Source organism: Camellia sinensis, chromosome 14 (genome assembly GCF_055761805.1).
Source record: "Camellia sinensis isolate YWXY chromosome 14, ASM5576180v1, whole genome shotgun sequence".
Lineage (NCBI taxonomy): Eukaryota > Viridiplantae > Streptophyta > Magnoliopsida > Ericales > Theaceae > Camellia > Camellia sinensis.
In genome coordinates, this window is record NC_138974.1 from 41089332 (window position 1) to 41104843 (window position 15512).

Below are 15512 nucleotides of genomic sequence, written 5' to 3' on the forward strand. Positions count from 1 at the left end.
TCACATGGATTGAAAATGTTTGGCCAATCATTATTTTGTAATATTGTAATTGTTTTTTTTCCCTTTTGTGAATGTTTGCCTTGTTGGTATCGTTGATTGTTATGAACCAATAACTTTAACCTTCAATTCTTGATTATTTTATATGAAAATGGCATGAAATACAGTCCTTGCAAATATTGACAGTATCATTCCCTCCTCTATCAAATTGTTGTTATTAACCGTAGTGAACATTCACATTTAAAATTCCTTATGTTAGATGTTGTTGTAATACATAATTATGTTATGAACGTTCATTACATGTGTAAATCAGTTAGACATTTTGTGAACATTAACCACTGTGTTTCGAGGAAATATATCACTTTTGTTATCCTATGTTTCAAATTGTATTTCAATTTTGAGGTTGTATTATAAGATTGGCATTGCATGATTATAGTAAGAATGTGCATTGCTATACAAATTAGGACTGTAAATGTTCACAACATCCTTTTATATATTTGTGTTAACATCCACATGTTCTTGAATATTGTTCGTGGTTGTATAAACATACATTGATTTTTACACACTCACACAAAATGCACATTGTGTTTGTGCTGACACAATCAACATCCACATCCATGTGCAGATGTGCATATTCACATCCATACACAAAACTGTGGACATTCACACCTATGAACATAACTGTGAACATTCACATCAATGGTAATGCTGTGAATGTTCACATCTGTCCCACTATGCTAATCACATGAGCCTTGACTTAATTTTTTTTAAATGCTCAATTTTGCAGATATTGCACAGAAGAAAACCTCAAAGAGAAAAAGAAATGAGTACCATGTCAAGGAAAAAAGCCCACAAGCAAATATTAATAGCAATGTTGACATACAGCGTGTCAACTATAGATCTAACATGACCGGACTAGTGAAATTAATGAAAAGCACCAAATTCACACAAGCACAGCTTGGCTACTTGCGACAAACACCTTTCTGGCATTTATTAGATGCATAGAGAAACAGTGAGATCGACCTTGACAAATGCATGAAGTACGATGATGTTGTTGAGCATGTCCTACAAATGTACAAAGCTTTAAAAGATGCCTTCTACATTGTGGAGAAGAAGATGAACATACATGAGAACGACATCAAGCTGATTTTTTGTGTGGACTGTGGCACCAGGCCAATGGACATATCATACGGTGCGAAACCAAAGACTGGCATTATAAACAAAAGGTGCAAAAATGTTAGCCGGTTGATTTCAAAATGGTTATGCACCCTTTTGACCGAGGCATTGAAAGACAAAAAGAAAGATGACAACGAAGAAGTGGCCTGACTAGTCTACATGCATGCTTGTCAAAAACTTTTTTTCTCGACAAGCAATGAGACAATAGGATGGGGCTACTACACGCATATGGTCCCATTGGAAAGCATGCAAGAATATGATTGGGCCAAGCAAATTAGAACAACGTTGACATCCTCCATTTCCCAAAATGACAAAAAGCCGGCAAAAGTCACCGGTTGTGTCATATTATTAATGGTAAGTATCCATGTTCTCAAATAATAACATTCACATGTCCTTCAGTGTTGTTCATCTATGCCAACTATGAACATTCACATCTGTACCACTGATGTGAATGTCCATATGTACTTATGTTTCACAGATGTGAATGTTCACATCTGTACCATTGATGTGAATGTTCATATTCACTCATGATATACTACTGTGAATGTTCACAACAATGCCACTGTTATTAATGTTCACATATGTTGACATTACTATGCAAATGCTAAATAACATATATCTTTGTTGTTTTGTTGAAGTATTGGTTGTGTGAGCACACAACTATCCTACAACCTCACAAGCCCAATGTCATTCCTCGCTGTGTCAAGTGGGATCTAACTGCTTTACAAAAGAAGATGAAAACCACCTCTTTGGCTGATATTGGTTTTAATGAGGTATGACCTTCAACTATTGATCAAAGCATTCACATTATGACACTACCCAAATATATACGTTAAGTAACATAACTTTTTCATTTCAGGTTAATGCCGGCGAACTCTTTGCAACCCCAACAGAATTACAAAAGTTCAAACGTACAACATTGAAGGTGGAGCTCGGAATTTATGAACCAGCCACCACATTTCCAACCTCTTTAACATCAAGGAAGAACAACACAAAGGCAGCAACTTCCAATTTTCTGGGGATGGAGATGAGCTAAATGACAGTAATGAGGACATTCACATTCCGTTTAGCAGCCCACATGATGAGAGAGCTATTGTCATAGCAAACACATGCCAACCCGACATCATCGATATGCTTGTCAAAGAAAATCGGAAGGCTTAGGACATCATAAGGCAGTGGGAAACAAAGTACAAACACCTTCAATTCTCATGGAAGTTAAGGGCAAGAGTCATAGCTGATCTTGAACATAAATTGTTCAACCAGTCAAGCCCACCCAACATGAATACTGAAATAAAAAAGTACATGGAATAGAAGGATGAAAAAATTAAGCGCTTAACGCAGCTGGTCATCGACTTAGAATGCGAGAAAACAATTCTTCAGAACCTTTACGATGACCAATCAGTCCACATTGTCACACAGGCCGAAGCGCAGAAGCAATCCCCTGCTCCAATACAACACAATCTCAAGCCACCTTCTAGAGTGAAGCGTATAAAAGAGAAAGATAAAAAAGAGTATCGCTTGCCTGACTTCCAGTACGCAGATTTACCTGGCCAAAAATATCCCCATACAGTCGAAATGGTTGAAGATGTGGACAAACACCCACTAACGAAGCACCCAAAAAAATTATTGACCTTGACCAACAAGTTCAAAGTCTAGAGCATGATGTCCAAACAAGACAAGCAAAAGGTCCACGCTTTACAAAAGAGTAGAGGCGATGAGTAAGTGACCGTACAAACACCTAATGTCAACATTCACATTCCATAATTGTGAATATTCACCACTATGCTTATTTATTTGATTTGTTCAAAACTGTGCAATGTTAAGATTCACATTGGTTTATTTAAAATGCACAGGCTGCTTGTGTGGAAAGGAGACTTGAAGTCTACATACGTATATTTTGATGACATTGTGAACCTTATCAAAGAGGAATCGATACACATCAATGTATGCCATTACGAAGATGATTCACTCTTCATGCATATACACACAGATACACACACACACACACCCATAGCCACAAACACACATTGTTCACCCACCACAAATAATATAATACGACCCTATGTTTGTGTAGCTCATAGATGCATATGCCGAACTATTACATGAACAATAAGAGGTGGTCAACCCAACTTCAGATAAAGCGTCATTCATCTTCACGAGCATGTGTTTGGTAAAATCTATCATTTCATTTTTGCTAATGTGAATTTGAAACTTCACGGTCCATTAATTATTTGTCCAATGTGTACAGAAAGTGATACGAGAGTACCATCATCACAAAAGAAGTAAACACATTGATGCACATGTGAAAAACTACCAAAGAGAGAGATACCTACTATTTCGATTGCACCATGACTTCTATTGGACGATAGTTGTGTATGATGTTAAACACAATTTGTGGAGGTATTACAACTCATTGCACCTAATGACAGGCATACATGACCCGCATATCGACCAAGCCCAGGAAGTAGTAAGTGGCTCTTATTGTACACAAATATGAATTATTGTCATGAGTTAAATTCCAAAAATGAATGTACACACACATATATTCGTTGGTGCCTAATGTGAAATTCCCTACACAGAGGAAGTACATCGAGAACGTTGTGCGCATTATTGGCGAGTCATCACCACTATGCACTAAGTTAGCAGGCCAATATCTGTCGCAACCAATCATATCAGTTGATATCTGTCCTCGACAGGGCGACGAGTTGTAAGCCTCACTACATTTTTTACAAATCCTCTATAACCATTATGCAAACATACATGTCAAGTGCTAATCAAAACCATTTTGTATTTACAGGGTGGACTGCGAACCTGCAGTATGTTACATCATGCGGGCGTACATATACCATGAAGAAATTGTTGGTAGCCTCACTAGTTCTGAATAGTGTGGACTACGAGACTTATTAGTACATAGTTTTTTGAATCATAAGAAAACAGAGTGTCATTAAAACCTATAGGTGGGGGGTGTCCACCTACAAACTAACCAACACTCGATATGAATGTTAATATCAATTGTTTTGACATTTTGACACAATAATTAATTGTAAATCAGTGATACAACATCTATTAATTAGAAAAAGTCACTTGTGAATTTTGATCTACCTTTGGTGTTGTTATGTTATTTTATGCAATTGTTTGAACCCGATTATTCTATAATACACATATTTTGTGCATAAATGTACACATTGTTTACATGACATCATTACGGATAACATACACATGTGTGAATATTCACATTTGTTCTTATTCATAACAATTGTGAATGTTATTCATCTCTGCCAAATGTGAACATTCACATTTGTACCACTAATGCGAATGTTCATATGCACTAATGTTTTACAGATGTCAATGTTCACAGTTACACCACTGATGTGAATGTTCATATTCACTTATGATATACTGCTGTGTTGTGATGTGCATAATTTATGCGATTGTTTGAACCCGATTGTTCTATAATACACATATTTTGTGCATGAATGTACACATTGTCTACGTGACATCATTATGGATAACATACACATGTGTGAATATTCACATTTGTTCTTATTCATAACAGTTGTGAATGTTATTAATCTTTGCCAAATGTGAACATTCACATTTGTACCACTAATGTGAATGTTCATATGCACTAATGTTTTACAGATGTGAATGTTCACAGTTACACCACTGATGTGAATGTTCATATTCACTTATGATATACTGTTGTGTTGTGATGTGCATAATTTGTGCGATTCTTTGAACCCGGTTGTTCTATAATACACATATTTTGTGCAGGAATGTACACATTGTCTACGTGACACCATTATGGATAACATACACAGGTGTAAATATTCACATTTGATCTTATTCATAATAGTTGTGAATGTTATTCATTTCTGCCAAATGTGAGCATTCACATCTGTACCACTAATGTGAATGTTCATATGCACTAATGTTTTACAGATGTGAAGGTTCACAGTTACACCACTGATGTGAATGTTCATCTTCACTTATGAAATACTGTTGTGTTGTGATGTGCATAATTTTGCAATTGTTTGAACCCGATTGTTCTGTAATATGATTTTTTTTATGCAAATATGAATATCCATATCATGCATTCATCATTAAAACATCAACAAAATATCAGTTTGGTACCCAAAAAGAAAAAGAAAAAACACAAATCAAATACTAAGTTTGCCAAACCATTATTATGTTTGCCAACACAACGTAATCTTATTGCAACACAATGTTTTCCAACACAACACAATCTTATTTCAAAAATCAATATAAGAATCCCATGTAAAACACAATGTTGAAATGAAAAATGTACACCCTATATCGGCTCCTTGCATGATTTTCGATTATGGCTTCCCAACTTATCACATCTCCCATACCTTATTTGCTTCAGTTTCTCACCACTTGATAGGATTCTATTTTTTTTCGGCCTTCCGGGTGGTCTTTTCACAATTAGTGGGTATATAGTGAAGTCCGTGGGATCAAAATGCAGCTTTTCCACCGATGGTATAGGGAATATGGCACCCGAATAGGCTGCATGGTATGTCTCTACATAAAAGTAATGTTCCACACAATCATTGAGATTGTAGCGGCTCTTCTGAATAGCAATCACAGCATAGTCACGTGGGAATCCGTTGATTTGCCATTTGAAGCAAGAACACGTACGCCTTGCAATATCAGCTATAACAGATGGTATCAAATGAACTTCAAACACATCCTCTTGGCTTTGCTAACTTGCCAAGACCTGCTGTCGTTGAACGAATCAAGAATCATTGTTTCGAATGTAGGACAAATAAGCTCATTCATCTTGTTTGCTTGGTCACGCCATGCAGACATTTGCCGTATCAACTGAATACGAATTGTGTCCACCATTTGAGTGATATGAAGATTGCGTGCTTTTTTAATCCAATTATTAAATGACTCCGCCGCATTGGATGTCATCTCTCCATAGCGCATGCCTCTGCATAACATCACAAACATTGTACAATACTGAATTCAATTTCTTCGAAATTGAATATAAAATTTCACATTGCCACAAAACATAACTGAAAATTCACATCACTACCATTCTAAACTTAACAAATGGAATACATTAGGAAACAACTATTACCTGAAGTATGAATTTGGCCCAGTGCTCAGATGCCAATTCCTTGAAAAAATTATGTGCTCGTTGCTTACCCTCATCTTTTAATTTGGCAAGCTTTTCATGGAACCCTACCACAGTTGGCTTGTAAGCACAGTCACCCAAACTACTAACTAAGTGATCCCTAAATCCATTATCAATTCCTTTAATCTGGTCTCTTAAATTACTCTTCAAGTGTTGTAAGCAATAATCGTGGTGAGCCGATAGAAACACCTTTGGCATAACTTTTAACAGACCAAGATTACGATCCGAAATAAAAGTAATCTGGCGCTTACCATCAACAATCTTCCCAAGTTCGTGCAAGAACCACGACCAATTGGTCGTGGTTTCTAAATCAACAATCGCAAATGCAACAGGAAATAGACCTACAACACATCACCATTAAACAACTGTTCACACTATTCCAAAATGAATAGAAAGCAATATAAAGGAAACAGGTCATGTGAATGTTTATATCTACATTGTCCTATTACTATTGTTGTTTTTGGATTTGATTTTGTAAACATCAATAATGTGAACATTTACATTACTGTCCATTAATGGATAAACTCACATTAGTAGACACTGGTTTGAACATTCACATCAGTGTATACTAATGTGAATGTTCACATTACTGTTAATTTCTCAATCAATCATATCATGTTGTTGTTCACATCAATGTGTATTGATGTAAACATTGACACCAGTGTAAATGTGGAACACACTGTGTAAGCATTTGTCATATGTTCACACTATGCCGCTCAATGTGAATATTTACATGAATAGACAGCTGAAAAAAATACTAACCATTATTTCCATCTTTCGCCATTGCCTCAAGTAGCTGACCTTTGTACTTTCCTTTAAGGAATGTTTTATCCAGGAATAATAAAGGCCGACAAGAGTTAAACCCAGAAATACACGTAGCGAATGATGCAAAGAAACGACAAAACTGTTGACTTCTCGCATCATAGTCAATATTGACATAACTCCCTAGACTGTAACGCATCACAGCATCCCAATACCACCGCAGCTGGTCAAACAATGATGAGTGATCTCCATGAATAACGGCCTTTGTTTTCTCCACGCCCAACCATACCATGTGGTAACTCACATCTAGTCCATAATCCATCTTTAAAATAGTCACCACCTCACATAGCCAAGTCAACGGCTCGTCCCTTACAATTTCAGATATGGTACTTGACACCAAATCATAACTAACTCTTGGATTCTTCGATATTTGAATATCCGTACCACAACTATGCACATCACTAAACCTCTTGATGTAGAAAAAATCATTTGCTCGTTGTACTCTACAATGTATAGCCCACAAGCAGCCTCTTTCCTCGCGTATCACACACACCACAGTAACCCTTGTTGTCTCGTTCTTGATATACGTAAACTGAAACCCACATTGGATGGCATACTTACATAAAATATCACGAAATTCTTGTGCACCTCCAACAAACCATTGTTCCGCATGCGTAATACCATTTGCCCAAGGGGCTGATAACAACACCTTTTCCTTCTGATGTCAAAATCTCCGTAATGCATCAATTTCTTCCTCACCCCCCATACGCAGCGACCCAAAGTTACTCGACTGACCAATATCACTTTTCAACTCAACGACAACTTCTACATATTGTATCTCCATTGATTTAGCAAGCAATAACATGTTCTGAAATTCTTCCTCATTGTCCAAATCACACCTATTAATCTCAGGTAGCCAACAGAACCATGAAATAGAACTAGCAGACAACTCACCCTATTTTTCACACAAACACTCTACCAAACGCGACTAACACAATGCGCGAGCAATATTTATTATAGTTGTACTGCAACCATATGTGCACACCAACATCATAAAGGTATCCATCTTCTGTAAAAACACAACAATACAATAGTCAACAATAATCCAAATGATATGAAAATTCACATTAAGCAAAATTAAATGCCTATGTGTACAGTTCAAGTGCTAAATCCATAATAAAAACTATCACCACCATCTTTACACAATATAAAACATTTTACAATATCAAAATGACACCACCATATTAAGGTGACAATACACAACATACAAGCAACCCTCCATAACTTTACATTAACAAGATGTGAACATTCACATTGATACATATATTCTGAATTATATCACCCACACAGAACCTCATTAAGCAAACACCAAAGTAAAATGAGAACATCCACATTTTTCACATAATTTGAATGACCTCCTCTCCACAGAACCACGTAAAATGCATATAATTAAACAAACAGAGCATCCGATCCATATCAATTAAAAAATAGAGCATCTGATTCATCATACAAATCAAAACAAAAACTGAACATATTCATAACCAAAATGATACTAACCTTAATTATGCAATCCTACACTCGTCTTGTAACCCGAAAACAACTAATTTGAACTAGTTATACTCCAGAAAATGTGACAACCGAATACTGTCTAATTCGTCGTCTTCACTCAAAAATTACCGAACCATACTACAACAATAACAATGAAACCCTAGCACATAAAAGCCTTGAAACGAGCATACAAAATAGAGACGTATACATCTGAATTAGAATGATGATAAAAAACGTGAAGATAGAAACTACAAAAACTGAATCAATGAAAAAATAGGCAACGTGGTATGTTTATTGACACAATATATATATATATATATAAGGGCATAATAGTCCAGGTAAAAATATAAAATTAAAAAAATGGACCTTATGGAATAAAAAGAAAAGTATATGGGACTAATAAGGTTAAAATAATCCTTTGTGGACCTAATAGGTTATAACAACTCTAAAATGGATTTATCAATAAAAATTTCCTTTTTTTTTTTAAAGTATTGGCCAAATAATTTATTATGATTTAGATATATATGGGGATCTAAATTTTTTTTAAATTATAAAAAAAAAGTAAAAAAATTTAAAAGTATATTTATAAAATAAAATATTTAAAATAAAAATTATATATTAAAATAAAAAATTTAGATTTTTAAATATTTAAATTTTTTTAAAAAATACAGCACACAAATTATGAAATACAGTGCATATTAAAATAAATAAATAACTATTTAAACTATAAAATATTTACCTTAACAAAATAAAATTAAGAAAATATTTAAATATTTAAAAAAATAAATTCAAAATTTTTTAAAATACAACTCAAAACTTAAAAAAACTCAAAATTCTTTTCAAAACTTATAATTAAATAATTTTTTTTTTCAAAACTTATAACTTAACACACCATTTTACCCTCAAATCATAATTTTAAAAAGTAAAATAAAAAATATTTTTTTTGAATTTTTTTAAAAATAAAATTTTGAAAAGAGTTTAATTTTACGTTTTGAATTAAATTTTGAGTTGTGTATTCCGTTATAAATTTTAAAAATAATTTTTGATTGAATTGAATTTATTTTTAAATTATTTGTTTAATTATAAATTATAATTTATTTATGGAAAATGTTTGGTAGCTCAAAATTTTGTGGCTCAAATGGCTCAAATCTGTCAAAACGACATCGTTTTACACTCAAAATCTGTTAAAACGACGTCGTTTTGAGTGATTTGAGCCATTTGAGCCACAAAAATTTGAGTTACTTAGCATTGTTGTTTATTTATTTATTAGAATCACAAATTCAAATGAGATACAAACGCAGGCTTTATTCCGCGTTGGAAAATGTTTGAGGGCTCGAAATGCCTGGCTCGAATGTGGCTCGAAATTTTTTTTTTTTTTCCTACCATTTTCGACGCAGAGGAAGGTCGAAGCGGAAGAAGAGAGAGAGAGAGAGAGGGAGAGGGAGAGGGGTCGCCGTCGTCTCCGATCCGTTGCCGATCGCCGCGCCTCCGCCTCCGTCGCCTCCGCCATGCCTCTGCTCGTCGGCTCTGCCATCGCCGATCAGAGCGCCCCCTGCCTCCGCCTCCACCTCCAGCCCATTTTTTAGGCCTCCTCCAGTCCCCTCCTTCCCCTCCTCCTCCTCCTCTTCCTCCTCCCCCTCCGTCTTCGTCTTCCTTCTTCTGCTGAAAAAAAAAAAAAAAACAATTAAAACAAAAAAACAATTAAAACGACGTCGTTTCGTGGTTTAGGGGGGGCATTCGGGGCGGAGGAATTCGGGCTCTCAATCAGTTCTCATTCTGCGTTTTTTATGGGCGGTGATTGAGGGCCCGAAAGCCGTGCCCCGAATTGCCCGAAATTTCCATTTCAGGTAAAAAAAAAAAAAAAAAAAAAGGAAAAAAGAAAGAAAAAAAGAGAACAATTTCCAAAACTGGAAATTAGGGGTATTAGGGCCAATTTTTTTAGGGCCACCAATCATTTTCCGTTTTTTATACGCCATTGCAGAGTATGTATGTAAGGAGCGTTGTTCATTCTATCTGATGATCATCGTCGAAGAGGATATTGTAAAACCCATCTTCTCCTGTAATCTTTGAAGCTAGGGTTTGGTTTGGTGAGGAAATATCAGATTTCGATTCTAAAAAAGAGACAAATTTACTAGTAGATCAATTTGATTGTTGCGAAGAAGTCTTAAATGGAGAGTTCATTCACGGCATCTCTTGAGACGGAGAAGTTTCTCTGCGATCGATTGTTGGACCAAAACCAACCCATTTCGGAGCGCTTCAGAGCCCTCTTCTCTCTTCGTAACCTCCGTGGCCCTTGCCCTCGCAACGCCCTCATTGCCGGTCATCTCTCTTTCTCTCTATACACACATAGAAGATTTGAGTGTTCGATTATATGCTTTTGCGTTTCTAAGTGGGATTTTTGGAAAAGTTAAATTTCAGTTCTGTAAATTATGCTTCTTACGCTGTGTGGTTGGGGGATTTGAGAAGACAAAGGGAGAAGTGAGGTGAAATATGAATAAAATATATCTATATTTTCACTTTCACCTGGTTTCACAAACTTTTTTCCTTTCCTTTTCCAAATCCCTCCCTAAATCCCCAAACCAAACACAAACACAGCATTAAAGTTCCATCATCTGGCGGTGATTAGTGCAGTGAGTTTTATGAAGTTTGAATGGAACAATTATAATTAACTTGCATCTTGAACTGGTTCAAGACTCAAATTTTGAATATGCGCATTGCTTTAGTTGTTTGGTTTTATTTATTTTCTTTGTGTATCTAAATAATTTCAACCCAATTGGGAAGGAAACATAATCCACACAATGCTGACTTTTAGTTTTTATTTTTTCCACTGTGAAATATATTCGTAATTTCTAATTGTTGAATTTGTTCAGCAAAAGTATGACGGATTGTGTTTTGTTGCTAAAATTTGCGGTCGGTTGGTTTCCAGGTAAATGTAAAAATTGTCTTTTCTACTCGGTAAGGGTTGTTGGCGCCTATTAACCTTATAATATTTTTTGTTTGTGAATAAACTCGAACTTTTCTCGGTATGTACATTTTATAAGGGCGGTTTGTGTGTTGTATGTTTTGCAAATCCATATTGCAGTGCAATAATTAAAATCAACCTGTTGGTCTAATCAATTTCCTGATGAATTTCACACATGCGTGGCCCAAAATATGTAAAGTAACAATTATCCTCCGGATAATCTTACTCCTATTCTTTAATGTCTAGTTGTTTTTGTAGCCACTTGAATTTTTCAAATAAAACCATTATGTACTTGGATTGACACCTATTTATGAACTGTTTCTTTTATCGTATGTGTTTCACCTGTTTGTTTATTTTTCTGTAGTGTGCATGATTTTTGCTGAAGTACATTAAGTTTTTAGAAAAGAGATTGATTAATAAATTGTTTAAATAACACTACAAGTACTCATGATTTGCTTCCTCTTGCAGCAACAAGAGATTCCTCAAATCTGCTGGCTCATGAGGCTGCATTTGCATTGGGTCAGATGCAAGATAGTAATGCTATCCCTGCTTTAGAAGCGGTTCTCAATGATCATTCTTTGCATCCCATTGTTCGCCATGAGGTAATATGCTGTTATCTTTTGTTGTTTTATATTTTAGAATGCCCTTTCTGCAATAATTTTTGCTTGTTTTTGTATGCCTTATGAATGCCCAGGCTGCAGAAGCTCTTGGTGCAATTGGTTTAGAGACCAATATTCCTCTTTTAAAGAACAGTTTGGTTTCCGATCCAGCTCAGGAGGTTCGTGAAACATGTGAATTGGCTCTTAGTCGAATTGAGGAATTGAAGAATGTCCAGTTTCATGATGGATCATCTATGGTGGAATCATCACGCTTTTTGTCAGTTGACCCTGCTGCCCCTGCTTCTTGTTCCTCTGTTGATCAATTAAGGTTTGTCTAGTATAATTAATAGATCAGCTAGCAAGGTTTACCGTGTAGAATTTACTGATTGGTTGACTGAATTTCACGAATTTCACTGGTTTCTCAGGGAAATTCTGTTGGATGAAGAAAAGAGCATGTACGAGCGCTATGCAGCTCTTTTTGCTCTTAGGAACCATGGGGGAGACAAAGCTATCACTGCTATAATTGATTCGTTAGGTGCAAAGAGTGCTCTCTTGCGGCATGAGGTTGGTTAAAATTCATTTGATTTATTTTCTTTTATGCTTAATTAAGCATTATATAATTGTGTAACTTTTTTCATTTATTGCAAAATAATAGCAAGAAACAAGAATAAAATGAAGAAAGTTTGTTTTGAGTGGGCTGCAGGCATTACTTCAATAAGAGGAGGGAGTTTGAGTTAAGGGAAAAAAAATATATCATCACAATAATTTAAGTTCACGTTTGATGATGTCTTACTTGGGATGCAATGGAACTTGGAAGCGGTAATGGGTCAATAGATTGGGGAGAATAAGAAAAAGCAGCATGACTTAAAGATTGTTAATACTAATATGAGAAGTGGTTTGGAGGTTGTAGTTTTTTTTTCATTTTGTTTTGTTGAGGAAATGAAACCAAGTTATCTCTTTATTTTTAACTTTAGAAAACCCAAATCCAATTCACTTTTCATGTTAGGGTTGCCAGTTAGTTTCAAGTGTTTGTAGGTAAATGGGAGTGGCAAGGCTTTGGGACTGGTTTTATTTTATTTTTGGACATTCCTTTCTTTGTTGACCTTCTTCCTGATTTTCTTGTTGAGAAAAACTGTTCTACATGTAATTGCTTTTATCAGTTATAATTTGCTACATATTTTTCAGCATTATATTGGATAGATAAGTTGTATACATGGTGGCAGTTGTATATATGGCATTTATGTGGTTGTTAATCATGTTCACAACGGTATCCAAATTGATTATGGTAAAGGTTGGTTAAAAAAAAATGTTTATCAAAACGCCTACTCACTTTCCATCTGGCTTGTGTTGCTCAACACCCCACCTTTGAATATGGTTTTGTTTTGCCTTTCTGGCAGGTTGCTTATGTCTTGGGCCAATTGCAAAACAAGACTGCTTCAGATGCACTTTCCAGGATAATTGGGGATATAAATGAGCACCCAATGGTTAGACATGAAGCTGCAGAAGCTCTTGGTTCTATTGCAGGTTTGTTAAGTTCTTGAAAACAGTATCAGTAAAAAAAGGCAAAAAAAAAAAAGTATATTGTGTTTGCTATATAGTAATAACAAGCATGACATGTAATTATAGAAGATTTTTCTTGGCTGCTAGAACATATGAATAGTGGGTGTCAGAGGTGCCGCCTAAAGTTGCCTTATTTGTGTGGATGGTGGAATAAACACTTGTCAATAACAACCTGACTGGTACGTGACAAATTCATGTGTATTGGTGAATGTGAAAGTAAGATGGGGAATCAGTTAATTATCTTCTTGTTCAATATATTAAAGTTGTGGGAGGGCTAAAGTGGGAAGAGAAGTAAAAAGACTGTGTGTGTGCACGCGCGTGCTTGTGTATGCGCATTTGTGTTTGATGTGATGATCCATTTGGAATGAGCTAAACTAGAGGACTTTTGACAGGTTGGTTCTTGGGTATGATTGAACCAAATTTTGAACATTCAAGAGACTTTTCAGGAAAGCATTTCTATAGAACTTTTGATTTTTTTGTTTTGTTTTGGTTGTTCTGAGGTGCAGATTTACTTATTATATGGATTGTGAAGTAATGGATGGTGATACTTATTGGAGATGGATATTGGTCTGGTTGGATTGTATTCTGTAATTTCTTGGTCCTATAAATATACGAAGGCAATTATCAGAATCTGTGCGGATGTTATTTTCATAAAGCTGTTAGTATTTAGAACTAGAGTTGGTGAGGTTTCCCTTTCATCTACATGCCCTAGTTGTGGTGGTAAATTGTAGTGGCCGTAAACATATACTATATCAGACCTGCAGCTTTCCATTGTCATACTAATTTAAGGTTCTCTTTCTAAGCTTCATATTGTTATTTTCATAGATGACCAATGTGTCGCACTTCTTGAGGAATTTGCCAAGGATCCTGAGCCTCTTGTCTCCCAGAGCTGTGAAGTTGCTCTGTGCATGCTTGAATTTGAGAGATCAGGCAAATCATTCGAGGTAATTCAAAAGAAGCATCATAACATTTTTTGCTTGTTCAAATTTTTTATTGTTATTTTTATTTTTTTGGGGTCAAATGACTAACAGAATATGTTTTGCGCAGTACTTCTTTATGCAGATACCTCAAGTTGAGGAAGTTTCATAGTAAATCTGGTTCATTGCAATTTGCAGTTAGTCTGGTTATTTTATCTGCCAGCCTGTGGAAGAAATAGGCTAGCTCCAATATGAAGATTATCTATGTTACAACAGTCAGCGCCTTAGAGGCATACAATATGTAATTTGTTATGTCCGAGTTTGAGAGACCAATCATCATATCATGAGGTGAACTTCATGAAACCTTAGAAAAGTTACACATAGGAACACATTTTTGATCAGTTTGTCCTGTGGCACTTGTTGTACCTTTACAAGATGTTAATGATTGGTAAAACCATTTATGACCAGTGCAATTATTTTCACTGGAGAGCCATTTTTTAATGTTTCTTATTTTGCTTCAACTATTGACAGTGATGGATCATCAAGATTGTGTTTTCTTGAATTCGACAGTGGTTGAGAAGTATGTGTATTGTGTATTTCTTCGCCCCTCAAGGATGAGGATAGGAAATACTGTTCTTACAAAAAAAATAATTGCAAATAATGTGGGCTGGTACTATTGTAGTATGCACTATTTTAAAATAATGAATATTCATAGTTTTTGGTTTATTTATAGTTTACTTTGATGAATAATTGGCTAACTTTGTATCTTTTAAAGTTATGCCATTAAGAACAATGAAAGTGGTTCTCATTTTGGAGGCTTCAACAACAGC

The 15512-nt window shown here is 35.4% G+C and overlaps 2 protein-coding genes across 3 annotated transcripts; one reads left to right on the top strand and one right to left on the bottom strand.

Moving 5' to 3' along the window:
• Positions 1-2571: 2571 nt before the first annotated feature.
• Positions 2572-7418, bottom strand: LOC145806935 (uncharacterized). Its single transcript, XM_082904795.1, has 5 exons — positions 7097-7418; positions 6278-6675; positions 5912-6156; positions 5547-5834; positions 2572-2647 (listed from the first exon to the last, which is right to left on the bottom strand). Exons 1-5 carry the CDS (start codon positions 7416-7418, stop codon positions 2572-2574), a joined length of 1329 nt encoding a protein of 442 aa, XP_082760921.1.
• Positions 7419-10586: 3168 nt separating this feature from the next.
• LOC114274201 (ARM repeat superfamily protein) lies at positions 10587-15175 on the top strand. 2 transcript variants are annotated; one of them, XM_028216079.2, is made up of 7 exons: positions 10587-10963; positions 12075-12208; positions 12301-12533; positions 12631-12769; positions 13603-13729; positions 14591-14709; positions 14813-15175. In XM_028216079.2, the coding sequence occupies exons 1-7, from the start codon at positions 10813-10815 to the stop codon at positions 14852-14854; spliced, it is 945 nt and encodes a 314-aa protein (XP_028071880.2). In that variant the 5' UTR covers positions 10587-10812; the 3' UTR covers positions 14855-15175. The 2 variants fall into 2 exon arrangements, with proteins under 2 accessions (XP_028071880.2, XP_082762926.1); XM_082906800.1 differs by having other exon boundaries at positions 10604-10963; positions 12382-12533.
• The last annotated feature ends 337 nt before the right edge of the window (positions 15176-15512 follow it).